This window comes from Quercus suber, unplaced genomic scaffold (assembly GCF_002906115.3).
Source record: "Quercus suber isolate HL8 unplaced genomic scaffold, Cork oak 2.0 scaffold_89, whole genome shotgun sequence".
NCBI classification, from domain to species: Eukaryota; Viridiplantae; Streptophyta; class Magnoliopsida; order Fagales; family Fagaceae; genus Quercus; species Quercus suber.
Window position 1 is genome coordinate 1,633,024 of NW_027069554.1, and position 20,790 is coordinate 1,653,813.

Consider the following 20,790-nt stretch of genomic DNA (forward strand, 5'->3'; position numbering starts at 1 on the left):
ATCAATACAAATTTATATTTGCAAACCATATTTCTTTTCGATTGTTCGATTTTCTGCAATTGAGAAAAATTTTTGTTTACAGCCATTACCACCGTTCCCGACGGAACATCCACTTTGAGATGATAGAATTGGACCCCCATTCGTACTAGTAAGGGGGGGTAATCATAACACCTTCACTTATCTTAGCTTATAAATAGGAGAAGAGAATGAGGAACGGGGGTTGGCCAAGTAGAGGTTAAGCCCACTATCCATATCTTGGGTACGCACAAAAATTAGTAGGAGAATTCAACTCATCTACCATGACATGGCGGACTAATGGACAGTGTGTCTCAATGGATGAGGCAAATAGGCAACTACCAAAGGTCCCCAATGAAAAAAGACCTCCAAATTTTTACTAATAGATAAATCCGTGTACTAATGAACGTATTAATTAAGCCTCAAATATTCACCAATAAATAAAAAATAATATTTTTTTAATCAAAGAAAAATTTATTAAAGAAAAATATTTTCATTGGAAGAGGCAATGTCTATTTGTTTTTCCTCAATTTTAAATTGTGGAACTCATTTAATCTCTCACACAAAAATATTGAAAGAACTCATTAATTTCCTACCAGTAAATAAATTTATACTCAAATTTGATTTAGAGAGTTTGAATATCAAACATCCACCTTTATAGCAAAAATATAATCTTGTTCATATTATGTAGAAATATACATGATTTTAGTTCTACATATCAGTTTGGATATCAAACTTAAGATTTGGATATCTCTAAGGCAAAAAATTAATATTTTTCATGGTATATCAAAATCGTATCTTAAAAACACTATTTTGATTCTACTAGACAATTTGGATATCAAACATTAAGTGTGTACTAGGTTAATCTAATCTATAGAAACAACTTGAAAAAGCTCCAATTGCATTTAGTCTGTTTAGGGAATATTACATCAATTCTTTTGCAACCACATTTAATTTTTTTGCCACACACCATGACATTCTCACCAATAATATCAAGTAAGTATAAAGAACTCAAATCATTCCCATCCTTCATATGTTTCTAATAACCTTGTACACCGTGAAGTTTTATTTTGTTCTGAATTATTCAAGCATTAACAACATTGATGTCTACTAAAATAAAACAAGAAAAAGAGAAATAACAAAACGACAACTTTGACTTCTTAGTTCTTAATTTGGAGAGTACAAAGCTGGTACTAGGAGAAGAGGAAACCTCCTATGAACAGTCATTCCATATTCCTCGCTCATATCTAGGTCCTTCATAACTTCATCACCAGGCAACTTCCAATTGAAATGGTATAAAAGATTAGCAATCACATATTCAGCTGCTGCACTCCCAAATGCTATTCCTGGGCAACCCCTTCTCCCACTACCAAATGGGATGAAATGGAAGTCGTGACCTTTGAAATCAACTGGGTTTTTGTTGAACCTCTCTGGTAGAAACTCTTCTGGCTGCTCCCAGAGTTTTGGGTCCCTTTGTATTGCCCATGCATTTACGTAAACTGTCACTTTCGAAGGAATGTCATAACCCCCCAATTTTACATTGGTTGAAGTTTCACGAGGAACTAAAAGTGGAGCCGGTACATGTAGTCTCAAAGTTTCTTTAATGACACATTTCAAGTACTGCAAATGGGTGATATCAGTCTCATCCAGTTTTGATTTCTTCCCCACTACTCTTCTTACCTCTTCCTGGGCTTTCTTCATCATACTCGGATTTGTAATGAGTTCTGCCATTGCCCATTCTAGTGTTGTTGCAGTAGTTTCAGTTCCTGCCACAAACATGTCCTGCAAATTATAAAAAAATTATCAACTTTGTTATGGACACAATTTTCTTTTAATAATTTATTGAGATGTTAAGTTGTAATTAGTGAACAGTTACTTTTACACGAAAGCTAATATTAACATCACTTTTGTTTTTTACCACTCACAAACTGCATGTTATAATAGTTGTGGAACTAGTAGTATCCCTAAACTTATTCAAATATTATAGCTTTAGAAGGCTAAGTGTGATAGGGTACTCTTGTGTGCAATAAGAGAGAGAGATATATACCAGTATGAGTGCTTTGAGATTCTCCTTGGTAAGCTCAATTTCAAGCATACCCTCCTTTTGAAGTTTGAGGAGAATATGCATAAAGTCTTTCTTATCTTCATCCACGTTCAGCATCTTATACTCTTCAATCAGTTGATCAAATAGTGCATCCATCGCTCTTAAAGATGCTTTCAAACTTGCAACCAAGCCTGTTAAATTATCCATCCATCCCAAAGAAGGAAAGAAATCTCCAAAACTAAAAGCCGTATGCTGCATCATCATCTTTTTTGATAACTCTCCAAATGTACTCTTACCATCTTTTTCCCCAAACTTACTTCCAAGAACACATCTTGAAGTAATATTGTTGGAAATAGCAAGCAACATGTCACTCAGATTAACTGGACCTTTACTGAGACATGCACGTATCTGATTGACAAGTAGTGTTACTTCTTCTTCCCTTACAAACTGAAACGATTGCACTTTTTTCAGGCTTAGAAGCTCAAGAATAACAATTTTTTTCGTATGTCTCCAGTAATCACTATAGGGTGCAAAGTCCACATCTGTAAATCCATAAGAAAAGATATTGGCAGCTGTGGTTTTTGGTCTATTTGAGAAAGCAATATCATGAGTTTTCATCACTTCTCTAGCCATCTCTGCAGATGAAACCACAAGAGTTGGAACATGGCCCAAGTGCAAGAGCATTAGAGGGCCATACTTACTTGATAGCATTCGAAAAGAGCGGTGAGGCAGTGTACCAAGCTGGTGGAGGTTGCCTATTATTGGCAACTTTGGAGGTGATGGAGGCAAGTTAAGTTTGCCTTTGTCACCTAATTTTCGGAGTTTTAGAAATAAAATAGGTAAGAGAAGAGTATAAAGAAAGAGAGCCAACTTTGTCACTCCATGAAGCTCTTGCCACCATTGCTGTGACAGTAATGATAGGAAAGCCATTTTCTGGTTTCGGTTCACTGCAAATGTATGTTATCTTCAGTATTTATGGTAGTTTTTCAGTCTCAAACTCTGACCATTTGACATCATGAATTTCAAATGGATAAGAAATGGATAATCATCTAGTATTCATTTTGTAGTAATCCTGCACCGAGTGGAGACAAAAGTTTACCGCATTTGTAAGGTACAAGAAGAAAACTTGCTTTTGAATTCCAATTCACGTCTCATTAGCTGATGAAGGAAGAGATATTGTCATAGTTAGAAGTTTTTTTTTTTTTTTTTTTTTTTTTTTTTTTAAGGTAATTTTTGGAACTGTAATTTAGGGTTATATTTACTTATTTTATAAGGTTTTCTTATCAAATGAGAGTCTTATGTATTGTTAGAATATTGAGTCCAATGGGCATAGGTGCTTAATTATAGGTCACTTGTATAACAGATCTTGTCTACCTAAAAAAGGTGGACCATTTTACTTAATTACACAGTGTAATATACCATCTTTCAAACTTTAAAATGGTATCAGAGCTTCTGAAGATCAGCTAGTTGACGTATTAACTAAGCCTCTCCCACTAGAACACTTTCATGTTTTAACTTCTAAACTCAAGTTGACATCACATCATCTAACATGAGTTTAGGAGGGGACTACTAGAATAGTGATAGAATATAAGCTCAATGGACTTAGCATATAATTCTAGGTAACTTGTACTCACACCTTACCTATATAAAACAGTTCTTTTTACTTTATTATATAGTTTAATACACAGTCTTTCAGACTTTAACACAATGTATATTATAATTTATTAAAAAAATTTAAAAAAAGAACTAATTTTCTAGAGCTTTTATTTCGCGCTTAACTCCTAGTGAATTGCTATGAAACAAAAGTCGATTTTTTTTTTTAATTAGGAAACCAATTCACTCTATTCAATAAACTGCTTGCAGATGTTCTCATTTCAAAGTCCTTACGCTTGCAGAGGTTCTCATCTCGAAGTTCTTATATCCTTAGGAATTAAAGTGTCTTACGCAACTTCCCTTCAGCTAGCAATGCATCATTTGTATTTTTCCTTGTTGCAATCCTTTGTGAGCATCAACCAGCCCAAACAAGTGCGTCACATCATACAGAGACAAAACTCATGCTAATCGATAAGCCTTTACAGGGACACAAATACAACACCAAGCTGGGAAAATTTATTCGGAGGACCACATCACCCTTGCCTAATTGTCCACCCACACACTAAAAGTCACCATGTGTCATAATTAGCTTAATTACATTCCAAACAAAATGATCATTTTTTTTTCTATAATTAATCAAACTGATCATTTGGTTTACTTACAATCTGATATAGTAATTAATTAATGTAATTAATAGGTTTCAGTCATCTCATAAGTTGAATTTTGAATTCTCTTTCTAAGTTATGATATGTCGGTTTATAAGACTAGTAGTACGTGTAAAACTACTATAAGGTGTAACAAATTAAGATTGAGATCAAGTACAATAGTAATGGATGGTTGAGATTTAAAGTTGAAAAATCCAACTCACAATCTCAATCATGGAATAAAATAGAGTAGAAATTAATTAAAAGAGTTAAAATTAAAATGTGATAAAAAAAATTTTGTGAGAAAAGAGATGAATAATTGCACGGTGCAATTGCATACCATCTCAATCCAACAAATTAAACTCAATAGTTTTAAAAGTAACCATGAAAGATTGAGATGAGAGAGAATAAAAGAGATAATGAGAGAGTGAGAGAGAATAAAATAAAAATAAAAGCTGAGGTGAATTTGTTAATTTTTTTAGATTTAGAGTATGTTCGATTGGGGTGAAAACAAAGAAGATGGAAAATAGAGAGAGGAAAATATAGTGGAAAATGATATTTTCTACTATTTTGTTGAGAAGAGAAAACAAGAGAAACAGAAAATAGGGGGAAAATTTTTCCCTCCAGGCCCACCTTTTTTTATCCTCCCAATTTGGGAGGAAAATGACGAGAGAAAAGTGCTAAAAGATGCACTTTACACAAATACCCTTGTTGAGGGGAAAATTTTGATGTTCCCAAATAGAATATGGGGTAGCCAAGCCAAAACTCAACGATGAGCCCTTGAAATAAAGCCTAAAGGCTTTCGATGTTGTGTAAGTCTACCCAAGCAAGAGATATAGGTTGCACCCTAACAAGAAGACAATAATAAAGCACAATAAACACGTTACTATTGTTAGGTTTTTCATATTATTAGTCCTTTTATAGCATCATAGTTCAAATCAATCTTCTAGCGGTACAACATCCAACGGTAGGGTAATTTCAAGTTAAGTGTGTTTACATGGTAAAAATCATATGTTTTCCTTATTATTATTAAGTCAACATATGAGAAAACTTTCCATAGTATCCAAAACATTATGGCCTTCATCATAATAACAATAAAGAAGGATTAAAGGTTTCATAGTTACAAATAAAAGAGGAAGAAAATGATGGAATGAAGGGAAAGAGAGATCCCAAGTCAGTGCAACAAATATTAAACTAAGATTTTGGTGAGTATGTGTTTATAACGCATGAACGAGTTGAATGTGGGCTGTTTTGAGTGAGTGGGATAAGATTAACACTGAGATTGAAGCTTTTTGTGAGTAATGGGCTGTTTGTGTCTAGTTGGAGGACATTTTTGAGCTGTGATTATGTAAATGGGTGAGAAGAATATCTGAGATTAGATGAATGTAGGCTAAAGATAATGAGTTGTGAGCTTAAGAAGAGCTAAACCACCAGCAAAAATGGCAAACGAATCCAAAGTCTCAGAGGAGGGTAGTTGTCCTTCAGTGAGCTGAGATGTTTATGTTTTTATAATGGGGCTTCAGAGAAGCATTAATTAACAAAAGCCCGAAAACGTAAGACTACTCAGAAGTAGTGAATCAAGGTTAATCTTCCTGGAATTTTTGGCTAGAAGTAGAAGATTTAGTTTAGGGGCTGCCTTGCCTCTTTAGGTAATGATGGGATTTTAGAGTGCTTTGCATTAAATGCCAAGATTTCTGGGACTGAGCCTAATTAATGGGATTAAGGCGTGTATCAGGAATGAATCTTAATGCTACAACTGAGATTTGGTCCCCTAAAAAGTAAGATTCAACACCCCAAGCCAGGTGTCAAACTCTAAGTCCACTTCAAGGGGTTCCGCTGGAGAACCTTTTATGCCCTCCAAACCACATGTTCCCAAATTTTCCCCTTTAGGATTCATAGGCTTGGCACATGAATCATGTCTTGAACTTTTTTAACATTTATAGCATTAATTTTTTAAGGTTTGGATAACTTGGTTTTAGCCCTCCTTCCGTTGGAAGTATAGTCTTGAGGAAAATAATGGAGTTCCATCATCCTTTAGACTTCAGCTGATATGACAGCCCTCGGGCACTGTTCACGTCAGGTAAAGGGTGTTAGAAAACTGATGGGACAGCCCCTAGTTCATCCTCAAATGCTTGGTTCTCTTGTAAGGGTTTCTAGTTGTATTTTGGTTAGGGATGAACAAGGGCTGGTTGCCCACTTTCAAGCCTCTTGCTGGGGACCTTTTTGGGTTGCAACTTTGCTCCATTTTAGCACTTTTAGTTGGGCCATATGGCCATTTCTTTGCTTGGGTTTGTTCCTAACTTCATGAGATTCTTAGACCTACAAAATGGGCATTAAAGACGTACTTTGTCATGGGTTTTTTACTTCTCATGGGCTTTAGTTGTTAGTAGAAATAAAATGAATTCATAAACTTTATTAAATATTTATGATAGATTTTGGATATAAATTCCCATGGGCCTTAAATAACAACTTGTATAGTTTTTCATAATTTTTACAATGAAATTCTTTGTAAATGATATTTTCTTTGGAGCTTTTTTAAATAATGACCTCCAATATTGTTTTTGAGAATAATATTTACCATTGGTTTTAAATAAATATGGTAACAACCAATGTTATGAATACCGTTTCGGTGTCCATTCTAGTTTGTCTATTGGAACAGAATATTCGGTACCGGCCGATTTCGGTTACCATTTCGGGATTTACCATTTTATATTAAAATATATATATATATATATATATAGTAATTAATAAAAAAAAAAGATTTATTATTTCGGGATTTACCATTTTATATTAAAATATATATATATATATATATATAGTAATTAATAAAAAAAAAAGATTTATTATTCATCTCTATTATTAAGCCAAATATTATAAATTAATGAATTTAATATAGTTTTTTAAAAGAAAATCATAATAATAAAGTGATTTTATTTTGGAAGATATAAAGTGATTAAGTTAATTATTAAAAAAATCAAGTTTGGGGTTTTTTTGGTAAATAAACAAACATAGTGGATACTTATAAACCATGAAGCTTCCCAGAAGCTTCCTTTCAACTTAAACTCCACTCACCATCTGCTAGGTGCATCATTGGTTCTCTACTCCTATTCCTCATTTCAAAATCTTATCACTTATATTTCATTCCTCACTTAGACAGTTTATAGATGCAGCAGTAGTGCAGATTGCAAAGCTGAAGAAGACCAATTTCAAAGTAGTGCAGATTGTAGAAGTGAAGAAGACCAATTTCAAATGGGTTACTGCAGCCAAAACTGAGCTTTCGTTCTCTTCTTCTTCTTCTTCTTATCTTTTTTTTTTTTCCTCTGAAATGATTTGGTAGCAGGTCTGATCTAGAGTTCACATTTATGGTTAAAAAAAAAAGGCTAATTTCGTTCCGGCCGAAACTTCTATTTCGGCCGGAATTCACCGAAAGGGCCAAAATTAACCGGAATGACCCGGAATTTAATCTGAGGTGGAATAGGGGGTTTCTCATTCCGATTTGCATACCGAAATGGTATTTTCCAGCCATTCTGGCCGAAACGGAACGGAATTAATAACAATGGTAACAACCACTATAATGGAATAATGTGATGTTCTCATGAGTTTCTCTATATATAATCATAATGGACATGTACGATGAATAATTACCATGAGTTTTGATAATAAATATTATGAATGTTGTGATGTAAGATAGATAGTGAACATGAGTTTGTAATATGAAATAAATAAATGTCATGGGTCTAATAATCATAACTTTTCATGGGCTTTTATAAGATGATTGCCATGAGTTTTGAGAATAAATAATTCATAAATTTCATGAGCTTGTAATATTACTGTAATATGTTTAAGAATCTAAAGTATAGTTTATTGAACTTTTAAGTGAAATAATTATGATATAGTATTTTTCCAGGTATTAATAACCTTGAGTTTTTGATAGAATAGTGCAAAGTAGTTAGCTTGGGCTTTTAATAGTGCCAACATAAGTTGGGGTTTTAATATTGTCAATAAGAATTGGATTTTAATATTGTCAATGAGAATTGGACTTTAAATATTACCAGCGAAAACTTGGCTTTGATATTGCCAATGAGAACTGGACTTTGATGTTGCCAATGAGAACTGAGTTTTGATATTGCTAACAAGAATTAGGTTTTGGTATTGTTAATGTGAATTAAGTTTTGGATAAATAAATTGTCATCAGTTTAAACCATGAGCTTTAATTATGAATTTGAATTCTATTGATAAGATTGTTTTACTATGAATTTGAACCATAGACTTTCCAAATAATGCCAAGCATAAGCATTTTCAAGCTTCAATTAGAATAGGATGCGTGTATTTATTCATGGAATCAGTTTTGAACTTAACTAAATAATGATAATAAAATTAAATAAAATATAAATTTTTGAACTTTTTGTGATAATTTATATTATAACCCAGTTATTTTTATTTTTATTTTTGCTGAAGGTAATTCTTTTTGGAACATGTTTTTTATTTTATTAAAAAATCTGGTTATTCGTTACTTTTTTTAAATTTAGCATTATTTTTAACCAAAAATATATAAATAAATTTATTCAAATTCATTTTTTCATCCTCTACTTTTCTAACCTAAACCCAATAAAAATAAAAAAATAAAATAAAATATTTTCTACCCTCCCATTTTTTTCATTCTCTCATAATTTTCTATCCGCTCACTTTTCCACCACTCTAACCAAACAAACCCTTCCTTATGGTAAGGGGTAGTGAGGAGCTTCACGGATAAATAGCGTTTTGCTCATTGATAAAACCCAGTTTAAATAAATGTGTAAACTTAGAATTTTGAGACCATTAGAGAAAAAAATAAATCATTTCAAAGAGTTGTTAACATTTGAGTAATTTGCCTGGTATTACATTTGGAATCTTGTTAGCTGGATCGAGACTACATACATGAAAAGATTAAAAGATCAAATTGACAGAAAAAAAATGGTCAACAGGCAGGAAAAGAGCCGATGTGCACTTTGACAAGTGAGCTTTTCTCCAGTGTGTATATACAACTAACAATTCTTCTGCATCCTTCAGTTGAGTATAGATATTTAGAAGCCATTTGTGAAGCCCTTAGACCATTTCACTATACTAGTCAGCTGGATCATCATCTCCTCAGATGATCCCTAGAAAAGAAGGGATGTCTAAGGGCTTCCCGAGCTTTCAACCTATCTAACGGATCATATCTAAGCAATCCCTGCAATAGATGAATGAGATCCCCAGCTGAATGATCAACATGCTCCATTATCAGGTTCTGCAAGAATCAGAGATATATATATTAGCTTAATTAGTTTCCAACAAGACAATGGTGAAACCTGTTAACAAGATAAACACAAACAATGAACTTTATGGAGAGTATTCTCCATCAATACCAACCTGAAGACGAGGGAGCTTCGTTACAGCTTTAATACTCTCTCTTGAGGTAGCACCATCTGGCCAATCCAATCTACCCCTCCTAACATACTTCTCCGCATGTCGGCTAAAAAGACCAACAGCAAATCAGAACATTAACCTTTGAATATACTTCCGAAAATAATAATCACTATGTTGCTAATCACACTATCACTTACTCTACTCTCTTCAACATGTGCTGGGGCAATGGGCCAAGCACCCTCTCCATCATTGCCAGGTGCTCCAAATTCTCATGAGTTTGAAACAATGCCTCACCCTATGTCATACATCAAATGGAATCAGAAACCCAATTTTAATCTTTCACAACCATATTGACATTACTACAAAAGAATAGCAAATATACCGTGCATAATTCCACCAAGATGCAGCCAACACTCCATACATCACAGGGATAACTCCATCCAAGTCCTGTAAAATTATTGAAAAATTCAACTCATCTGCCATGACATGAAATTAACAAAAACAAAATTAGGGGGGAAGAAACCATACCTAGAATCACCTCAGGTGCACGGTAATGTCGTGTGGATACAATATAGGTCTGCTCTTGACGTTCATAGGTTGTACTACCAAAATCAATCACCTTGATGGCACTTGACTTTGGCACTCTTTTAAAGTATGAACCATCCTTCGGTGATCGAGAAGAATTCTGCATGTAGCACGACATTTAAAGAGTTTAACCAAGGAGCATATCAATACACAACAAACAATAGAGCACAGTATCCAAAAAGAGCATGCCACAATGCATACAGCAAATACTGAAAAGCATACTCTGGCAAAGCAGCATATGCCTTATTCTAAACCTAGTGCAAAAAGTCTTTGAAAGAGACCAAAATGAGAACAGATAGTACCTTATAGTCCTTGTAATCAGGAACTTTAACATAATCTGATGATACTAAGAGGATATTTTCTGGCTTCAAGTCAGTATGAATCAAACGCAACTCATGCATAACTGCAAAAGCAATTGACAAGAATATCATCAGAAAACAGAGCCAAAAGATAAATAATACACAAGCCAATTCTACGAAATGACGATAAACAAAAAGGATGTTACTGCCACCTTTTAACATATTTTAATGAATGAAAACAGTAGAAACATAGAGGTGATTATCTATATTACAGAGTTTAATCAAATATTAATCAATAAATCTCAACATTTAGCCATAGCACATGCCAGAAAAAACATATAAAAGACGGATAAAAAAAAACTAGCTTAGGTCATTACTACACACATGCAACACATTCCAACAGTTGTCTGCCAATCTCACGGACAAGATCAATGGGAAATGAGCGATAATTGTTTTTCCGTAGAAAATCGTATAAACTTGGTCCAAGCTTCTCAAACACCTGTTAAAATCATTTGAATTCACCCAAAAGTCTTAACCCCCAAATTATTTGCTGAATTGGGGAAATTAATCCATCACAAAATTAATCAAATACTTACAATACAGATATGGTTACGATAGTCAAACCAGTTCCGTATTTGAACACAACTGCAAGGAATAAACGATTTTAACAATTGCCACACAGCTTAGGAAAGTAACTAAAGAGTGCCTTTAAGGGTAGTATGCTGTAACACTGTAAAATTTGTAAAACAAGAATCAAATTACTCACCGGTTGCCACCTTTATCATGTTTACCAAGTTGTTGCAGCATTTCAATTTCTATCATAGCTGCTTCCCGATACTTCTTGATTCCACGGACTATTTTGATGGCAACCATTTCTTTCCTTTCTCTATCCCAGCACTCCAAAACCTGACCAAAGGTACCTTCACCCATTTTGCTGTGGATTTTATCTGCAAGCATCAATACAAACATAATACATCAGAAACAAGATAAGTGCTTGAGTTAATTTGGGATCACCAACACAAACCCACAACCATTGGATTACTCTTATCCTGCATACTAGGTTTAAATCTAGAACAATGATTACTTCAGAACAAAAGTCAAAAGCACTAACTGTGTGAAATCGAATAGTTCTATGAAATGTAAGACTTACACCAAGAAAAAATATCAATTAGCAGTTTTAATGGCAAAATTCAAACAGATAACGAACATAAAAGTTTTTGATGATGGTAAAGTGAAATTACAGCGAGAAGTAAAATTTTCTCCAAGCTCAAACATGTAATGCCCATCTTTGTCATCATCTCGCCTTGGGGGAGAACCATTTCGAGCCACTCCCTTTTCATAAAGAGAAGAATTAGTGGTAAGGTCTGAGGGTGCTCTTGAAGGTGCAAAGCTTGTCAGACTCCCAACCTCTTGTCCACAAAACATTCCTACCTGAGCCTACACACAGCCATCCATTCATGTACCACTCAAAAGATTAATTTAAAATTCCGGCCCCCTTCGCTATACCTAATACCCACATACACCTTTCCATGATGGTAAAGAGTCCCACAGATCAAAATCACACCAAAAATAATATCATTTAAAAGATGAAACCCACCAAATCAAATTAATAAAGCAACCACACACATGAAAAATACCCATCTCATGCATAATTATGAGCAAATCAAAAAGAAATCAATTTAGCTCAATTAATTCTAAATCAGAAAATTTCAACACATTTTTCTCCAATAATTATGAATCAAGACAAAGGTAATTGTTTCTTCAACAAAATAACAGCAGTTAAAGACTCCAACTCCAAAAATTCAATATATACTTGAATAAAAAAAAAATCACCTTTCTTGACAAATAAAATAAACTAAACAGATCTTAAAGCAAAAATACCCAACACCCAATCCTCAAGGATGTAAATACCAGATCAAATTTTAAATATATCTAACCCAAAAACCAAATTAAAAAAAAAAAAAAAAAAACCAGTTACCTACATACACACATAGATCCACAGCTAGATTGATTATTTCATTTTTTTCCAAATAAATCAAATTTATACCCAACAACAAATCAAAAATATAAGATCTTAAATTTAAATAAAAAATAAACCATACATAATGAATTCAAGAATTTCCCAACTAAACAGAAATTATAAACAGCAAGAAAAATCTAATTAAACCTACTTTATACACAGAAAAAAAAAATCCGAACTTTCAAAAAAAGAAGATACAAACATCGAAACTAATACACAGATCTAACAGATCTAGGAAAAATAAAGCAAAATCTGTAATAAAACAGAGCTAATCAGAACAAAAATCAAATCCGATCTAGATCTAGCAAAACTAAAAAAGCTTCGATCTTTACGAAAACGAACCGGATCTGAGAATTCAAAGGTAGAAAAAAAAAAAAAAAAAAAAAAAAAGGATTATACCTTTGAAGGCTGAGGAAGAACATCCCAACCCAAACGCGCCCTCTTGGTGGGTCGCCGATCCATGTGCGTGTGAGGAAACTCTGTCACGCGCTCCATCTCCATGACTATCAGATTTTCTTTCTTTCTTTCTTGGCTTTTTTTTTTTTTTTTTTCTCTCAGGAGAGACAAACAGAGAGTCAAAAGGCTTTTGTTTGTTGTGTATTGTGAAGAACAAAGCGAATACCTAACCCTAATTTTTAACCTCTCAAGGAGGAAGCGTTAGTCGTTGAGATAAAATCTGGCCGTCCACGTGTCCGCTTTTCTACCCGTGGATTCGTACTTGTCTGAAACTATTATTGATTAGCTTTTGTTGGTGGGGTTTAGGTGTGGTTAGGGTTGGATCAGATTTAACCATGGTTGAGTTAGCTTTTTCTTGAAATTATAAAGAATTTTAAAAAATATATATATAGCTTTAAAGTCCGGTTAATTTATACTCATAAAACAGACACACATTAATCATTAATTTTTTAAAATATTTTATGTAAAATTAAAAAAAATATATATCAAAAGAGTTGGTTTTTTTTTTTTTCATAAAACATTTTTTAAAATAGTTTACTAATATATGCACTAAATGAAACACATAAGTAAAGCCTTTTAAATTGCACTAAGCTCCACAAAAATTTTTATTACTTCGTTAAAACAAGTTTTAAAAAAATCCCCAACCATTTATTTCACTCTTTACTTAAACTATCATCCTCGTCCGGTCCATACTACAATTTTTTTTTTTTTTGATGGACAGTCCATACTATACTATTGTAATAGGAAATTAGAGATCTTTTTTAAAACTACTTTTTTGAGATTTTTTTTCTAAGTCATTTTAGTTATCTAGTGGAAATTAATATAAAACTATTTGCATTTTAGGAGAGTTGACGCAGATGAGTGTCTTATTTCAAATTAGGCATTTGTTTGGGAAAAAAAAAACTTTTATTTTTTTTTATATTTGTTTTTTGTCTCAACTTAACTAAATTTTATAAAAATAACAAAATTATATTTAAAAAAATAAACTAAATTTTTGCTTTTTGTTACATATTTACTGTATTATTTGTTTCATATTTATCAATATATACTATCAAAAATTACAATTTATAACGAATACTAAAGAGGAGGTGAATATAATAAGTTAACGACAAAGTTTAGTTACAAAACTAGTTATAACCTAGCTTTAGATTATAACATTACTCAATAAAATATACATTATTACATATTTTGAAAATCTAACCGTTCAATTACATATTTTTTACGCTATTAATACACATATCAAATCTTATGTTAATTGGATATTATTTATTATATGATCTATAAGTTTATATTTTATGCATAATTTTAAACTACAAAAACTTGCTAGTTAAACAATTTTTTATAACATATTTATTAATTTTTAATTTTCTAGAAATTTTGCAAGTATGAAGAATATAAAAAAAAAATGATATAATCTAATGATAGATTTGTTAAAATTATTTCAAATAAAAAGATATCGAATAAAATTGTATCTTTATGCTACAACTAATTTTGTAACTAAATTTTAACCATAAGTTTTTTTTTTAAAGAGAGTTTTAACTTTCAACCTATGGTTTCCTTTATCATCAGGTAAAAATACTAATTAATTTTTGGTGTAGATAAATATTAAATTCAAGATCTTTTATTTAACTATTAAAATTTTTTACCATAAGTTAATAACATAAAACCTTAAGGTAAATCATGCAATTTATGCTATTAAAAAAAATGAAAAGGATGGGCCCATGAATGAAATCAACACGGAATTGGTGGAATCCAGATAAAGCCAGGCAAACAGTACACGCTATTTTATTTTTATTTTTTTTTATAAGAGTACACGCTATTGACTATGGGCCAAATTGCACATTATTTTAAAGGACGCGTATGAATATAATTTCCTACTTTGTAGATATTCTCGATCCAAATTCTTTTTGTCATTTTGGGTTTGGGCCCGGTTTGATTTAGAAGCCCTTTTCAAGTGAGTTGTGTTTGTTGGGTTTTTATTAATTTTATTTTTCTATTACTATGTCAATTTTTGTTTATTGGGTTAGTCCAAAATCTCATTCAACAAATTAACTAGTCGCAAACTCGTGCGATGCACGGGAAAATTTTGAATGTATTATTTTACTAATTTCTTCCCAATGCAATTATTGAAATAAAGTTGCAACATTTTCACAGTGATCAAAACATCTTCTTTTCTATTTCAACACTTTTGTTGTATCCAAATAGAGAATAACACTAAAAATAATTAAACCATCCCAAAGCCTATAATTCTCAAAGTTAAAACACTATATATCAACTAAAACAAACCTAGAATTAAAACCAAATAGAAGAATCCCAAGAAACCAAAAATCCAATAAAATTGCATAAAAAAAAGGGAAAGAGAAAATCTAATAACAAAAATTTCATGATTCTTCTTTGCCACAGATTTGACAACAAAGGAAGAAGAAGAAAACGTGGAAATCTTCAAAGAAAAAAAAAAAAAAAAAAAACTTAAATCCAGAGCAACCCACAACCACAAACCAACAAAATTCCATGAAAACAACAACAAAAAAACTTAAATTTAGAGCAATATATAGAAATTAAGGAGAGTAAAAAACATGTTTTAATTACCTCAAAATAATTTGCTGACATAGAATATGATAGGTTGGATTGAGTGACAAAGGAGAGGCAAAGAGAAATCGATGCAGTGACGGTGATCCATGGTGGCGACAACAGGGAGGATATGGGTTTTGAGGTGCCAACGTAGAATACAGAGAGGTTCGGGGTTTAGCACTTTGACTTTGACGTGAAGGCTGAATAGGGAGTTGTATGGTTGTATTAGGGGTTTAAAATTGATAATAAAATGTTAAAATATATATATATATATATATATATAAAGGTGACGTGAAGGCTGGGAAAGTTGTATACTTTGAGGTGGAAAATTGTGGAAAAGAATTAAAAAAAAAAATGGCGCGGAAAATTGTGGAGCTAGTAGAGGCTTCAGTTATATATATATATATATATATATAGATAATGGTTCAAGTTTTCACATTATTTAAAGGGGACAAGTGTGAACCTTTTTTTTTTCTTTCTCTAATTTGTTTTTTTAATTTTAATTTGAGTCTTGAATATGTCATGAGTTTTAGTTAGCTTAACTGGTAAAGTCTCTAATGGTTGTATAAGAGGTCTGAAGTTTAATTCCCATTATTATCAGGAGCAAACATCATACGTTAAAATTCTCTCAAAATTTCTTGAATATGTCAGGGATCTTTTATCTCAAATTCTAAACTTACACCTTCAAGTGTTTCCAATAGAGAAGTTTCGAGTTCAATTTTTTTTTTTCCAAGAGGCTTCCCCTGTTTGGATTCCTCATTTTTTTAGTTCAAAAATACTTCTACACTCCTATGTTTAAGTAGAGACAAAACTAAAGGACAATTTGGTAAAAATGCAACTCTAACTCCCACTAAAACATTGCCTAAATAATAGGACCATCTCCTGTTATTTTTTAAATTGATTTATTCACTTCTAAATTATATTTTTAAAATAAAAATTATTTATACTACTATTTAAGAGACTTTCCCTATTTGGATTCCTCACTTTTTTAGTTCAAAAATGCCCTTACACCCTTATGTTTAAGTAGAGACAAAACTAAAAGATAATTCGGTAAAAATGTAACTCTTAACTCCCACTAAAACATTGCCTAAAAAATAGGATCACTTTTCTGTTAATTTTCAAATTGTTTTATCCACTTATAAATTAAATTCTCAAAATAAAAATTATTCGCACTTGCGTGAAGCGCGTGTGATAAGGCTAATATATATAAAATAAAATAAAAACAATTTTTATTTTACAAAATAGGACCGCTAAAAAAAAGGAAAAAAAAATAATTGGTTTATTTTATTTTAAGAATCTGAACATGGGTTGGGTTTGGACATGGTATTTGAAATTTTTTGGATTTGTTTTTAACTTTCAATTTTTTTAGCAGAGTAGTTATCCAAAACTTTTGTTATAGAATTGAAAGTGGTTTTTTTTTTTTTTTCCACATGTCTAACCCTACAATTTAAGCTTTAAAATTTGTAAACATGAGGGTATTTTGAGCATCAAAATTGAGGAATCCAAACGGGAGAAGCCCCTTAAATAGTAGTATTAAAAAAAAAAAAAAGTTAAGAGCAGTTAGTTTTTTAAAAATAAGTTAAAAGCAATTTAAATTGTGATCAAATGTGTATATATCTATTTTTCTTTTTCTTTTTTTGGAATAAACTTGAGGATGTTAAAAAAATATGATAGGAAGATAAACGTGAGGATTTTTTTTTAAAGGAAAAAAAAAATCAGCAACGTGGGGTTGTTTAAATTTTTTTTTTTTTCATTTTGCTTAACTTGTTTTTCTATTTTAAAAAAAAAAAAAAAAAAACACCAACAACAACAACAGTAAAGGTATAGTTGCTTTGAAGAAGTAGATTAATGGGAGAGTGATCATATTTTGTAGAAAATGTTTTAGGTGAGAGTTAGAGATGTATTTTTACAGTGTTATCCTCAATTTTAGCCCCTATTTAAATGTAGGTTGTAAGGGTATTTCGAACTAAAAGAAATGTCTAGTCCAAACATGAAAAGCCCCTTAAATAGTAGTATAGATAACATGAAAAAGCCAAGTTGCCAAGGAATATGTGCCCTGTTTGGTTTGTGTTTTCAATTTGGTGTTTTCAAAACTTTGCTTTCGTAGTGTTTTGAGAATTTTTTCTAAAAAATAGTTTCCAAGTGTTTCATAAATAAAAACTAAAAATTAAATAAGAGTTTGTTTGGGATATGTTAGTTGAAATACTATAGTGGGACCCGTGAATAATACCAAAAGTGTAATGGTACTCATGAATAGTAGTAAAAATAAGCTGAATAGTAAAATAAGTTGGCAAAAAATAAATTAGCCAAACAAACACTAAATATGTTGATTATTTTTTTACTAAAAGTATTGAAGTTGAAAAAGTAAAATGAGATTTGCAATAATTAAAAAGTAACTAATATTTTGTGCAAAAAGTATAGCATGGGACTCTCAAACAATCAAATTTACCTCACTTTTTGAACAAAAATTTATTGTAAAACCCCACAATGTGCCAAGCCAGTTGAGCAATTAGGCTCACCTAAGCCAAACATAACATCTTATTTTGCAATAAGCATTAAGTTGGCAGTTTCAATAATTTAAATGCATCCCAAACGCACACTTATTTTCTATTTTTCAACAATTTAAGTGCACTCTTCCCTCATACAGTGATAGAGAAATGATAAAGGAAAATTACAAAACTACCATCAAGTTATTTACAAAAATGCCACCCAAAACAGAAAATAGGACCTAAAAATAAGTCTGGGTTATTTTTCGAAAATTATTCTCCACAATGAAAAATGAGTAACTTTCTGAAAACAATTTTCAAAATATAATGACCAAACAAAGGTTGTTTTAATGGGACCTACTTTTTTTTTTTTTTTAAGTTGAAAAAAACTGTTTAAAATTGGGGTACCAAATAGGCTTTGAAGTTTGAACTTTCCACATTTAGCATGATGATTGTGTTATAAACTTATAAGGGTGTGTTTGGTAACTACTTTTTCTTTTTATTTTCTATTTTCAAAAACAATTTTCTATTTTTGAAACTAAAAAACTTGTTTGACAATTCAAGATAGACAAAAAACAAAAATTGTTCTCAAAACTCAATTAGTAAAGGAAACTGAAAACATATAAAGGCTGTTTTCAATTTATATTTTTCAAAAGTTGAAAGCTCAAAATTGTGTGAAAACACAAGAGCTGTTTAGAACCCTAAATTAAAATTACGGCTCGGTTGATTTTACTTTAACTTTAATTAAGTGCGGAATAAAGTAAATGTGAGTGAACAAGCTATATAACTACTCTAAGCCATATTCATCAAATCACAGCAGTAAAATGAAAGTTAAAGGAGTAGGAAAGAAGAATACAAACACAAAATAACACGTCAATGTGTTATCGAAAAAGAAACCAAAAAACTCGACGAAAAATCTCTCTGTTGCCCTCTAAGTAGTAAATTGATCTACTAGAGAATAAGTTAGAATACACGAATAATAAAAGACCCTCCAAGTCTAGTCTACCCCATGTACTTGAGCCTTCCAAGCTTCTGTTACCAACTGACTTAATGAAACCTTATCTTCTTTAACTTTCTGAATCCCGTAATATGCATGATTGCATATGCCAAGCCTCAACTGCTTCTTTTGGCAAATCTCCAAAACTTCCCAAACTCCAAAACACTCTTTACATTCTGAAAATGTGTGGGTTATGTTTGGGTACAAATCTCCTCTCAAGGTATGGCAATAGGAAAGAGAATGAGAAGAGACTAGAATGATTTCTCACTAAAGATGAGTAGTTCTCTTTCTAAAAGATGGGTGTGTTATAGAAAATCTATCTAGGGTTTTTCTCTCTAAATGACATTCTTATAATTTCTATAGGTAATGAGGGTATATATAGTATGGGTGAATGGTAAGAAAGTTACACTTAAAAATCCTCAGGCAGAATGTTTCGTGAGTATCTCGCAGGAAGACCTTACCCTTAAGACATTCGAGAAATTAACAGCCTGGCACGACTCTTCAGCTTCTAGTCATGTGCTTCTCACGTGCTCTTTCGCAAGTTAGCTTATCGCGAGCTTCTTGTGATCTTCTCGCGAAATCCACTTGTTCTTCCAATATATACTTAATTCTTCACCAACTTAATATTAAACCCAATACAATAAAATCCTACAAAATACAATGAATAAAATTAAAGTCATTACAATACTTTTTGTCATGGAATAAAACCAACGTAAAAAATAGTTGTAAATCACAACTTTACAAAAGTTAAAGAAAACAAGCATTTGATTTAATAAATCTTTCTCATTTAATAAATTAGCATTAGAGTTCACATTCTAATAACAACATATTTTAGTATTTTTTTTCTTTAATTTTTTTATTTTAATTTCAACTAACTAAATATGTTTTTGAAATCCCAACATGTTTGGTTAGTTGAAATCCTAATAACAACATGTTTTTAATTTCAACTAACCAAATATGTTTTTAAGTTCAAATCCCAAAAATAAGTTTTTAAAAATAGAAATAAAAAACTATTACCAATCTTAACCTAAGATTCTTATTTTTACATAAGTCTTAGTTGAGAATTGAGATATATATTTGAATTTAAAATAAATTACAATAAGCTCAGTTAATGTTTGGAGACATGATAAAAACCTTCAATGAGTACACATGAGGAGTACAAAACTGTTTTGTTTTGGAGAAATAAGCTCGCTTTATTTGTTTCAATGGAAAACCTTTTGTAAAGATAGTTTTTCGTGTTTTTTAGTGTTTGGTAGTAAATAAAAAAAAAAAAGTCAAAAGAAAACTATCTTTAGTTAACAAAAAAAGTATGGCTTATTTTTAGAGATTGTTTTCCACTAATTTTTTTTGAAAAACAATTTTATCTCACAATAAGCTAAATAAGGGAAATTAGAAGATTACTTTTCAACTCATTTAATTACAAAATATAGGAAATTGAAATAATTTTACAAAAAATACTTTTTAAAAAATGACTCATTTTTAGAAAATATTTTCACCTAAACAAACAGAGCGTCGCAATGGCTACTACTATCAAACTAAGTAATGTTCAGCCAGACAGATGGCCATTGATGCTCCAAATTTTCTATGCCTCTAAGCTTGCATGTCTAAGTTTAGTAGAACCCCATATCGCACATAAGCCCAAGTTGTGATGAAACCGGAAAAAAGAAGGATTTTTTTTTTTTTTTTTTTTTTTTT

The 20,790-nt window shown here is 31.4% G+C and overlaps 2 protein-coding genes across 4 annotated transcripts; both read right to left on the reverse strand.

Moving 5' to 3' along the window:
- Positions 1-1,047: 1,047 nt before the first annotated feature.
- Positions 1,048-3,023, reverse strand: LOC111998458 (cytochrome P450 71A1). Its single transcript, XM_024030555.2, has 2 exons — positions 2,063-3,023; positions 1,048-1,797 (listed from the first exon to the last, which is right to left on the reverse strand). The coding sequence occupies exons 1-2, from the start codon at positions 2,987-2,989 to the stop codon at positions 1,183-1,185; spliced, it is 1,542 nt and encodes a 513-aa protein (XP_023886323.1). The 5' UTR covers positions 2,990-3,023; the 3' UTR covers positions 1,048-1,182.
- A 6,091-nt stretch (positions 3,024-9,114) lies between these two features.
- LOC111998471 (serine/threonine-protein kinase AFC2) lies at positions 9,115-13,162 on the reverse strand. Of its 3 annotated transcripts, XM_024030568.2 has the most exons (11): positions 12,985-13,162; positions 11,807-12,002; positions 11,332-11,512; positions 11,162-11,210; positions 10,950-11,064; positions 10,569-10,669; positions 10,210-10,366; positions 10,064-10,128; positions 9,879-9,976; positions 9,685-9,787; positions 9,115-9,562 (listed from the first exon to the last, which is right to left on the reverse strand). In XM_024030568.2, exons 1-11 carry the CDS (start codon positions 13,084-13,086, stop codon positions 9,416-9,418), a joined length of 1,314 nt encoding a protein of 437 aa, XP_023886336.1. In that variant the 5' UTR covers positions 13,087-13,162; the 3' UTR covers positions 9,115-9,415. The 3 variants fall into 3 exon arrangements, with proteins under 3 accessions (XP_023886336.1, XP_023886337.1, XP_065630374.1); XM_024030569.2 differs by lacking the exon at positions 11,807-12,002 and having other exon boundaries at positions 12,985-13,093; XM_065774302.1 differs by lacking the exons at positions 10,950-11,064; positions 11,162-11,210; positions 11,807-12,002; positions 12,985-13,162 and having other exon boundaries at positions 11,332-11,460.
- Between the last annotated feature and the right edge of the window lie 7,628 nt (positions 13,163-20,790).

Excerpts from the sequence above, each read along its gene's own strand:
- LOC111998471 (XM_024030568.2), bottom strand. The coding sequence starts at position 13,086 with ATGGAGATGGAGCGCGTGACAGAGTTTCCTCACACGCACATGGATCGG. Across the intron at positions 11,065-11,161 it reads ATCGTAACCATATCTGTATT|GTGTTTGAGAAGCTTGGACC; the intron begins GTAAGTATTTGA and ends TGATTTTAACAG. Across the intron at positions 9,788-9,878 it reads CACATGTTGAAGAGAGTAGA|CCGACATGCGGAGAAGTATG; the intron begins GTAAGTGATAGT and ends TGGTCTTTTTAG.
- LOC111998458 (XM_024030555.2), bottom strand. The coding sequence starts at position 2,989 with ATGGCTTTCCTATCATTACTGTCACAGCAATGGTGGCAAGAGCTTCAT. Across the intron at positions 1,798-2,062 it reads ATCTCAAAGCACTCATACTG|GACATGTTTGTGGCAGGAAC; the intron begins GTATATATCTCT and ends TATAATTTGCAG.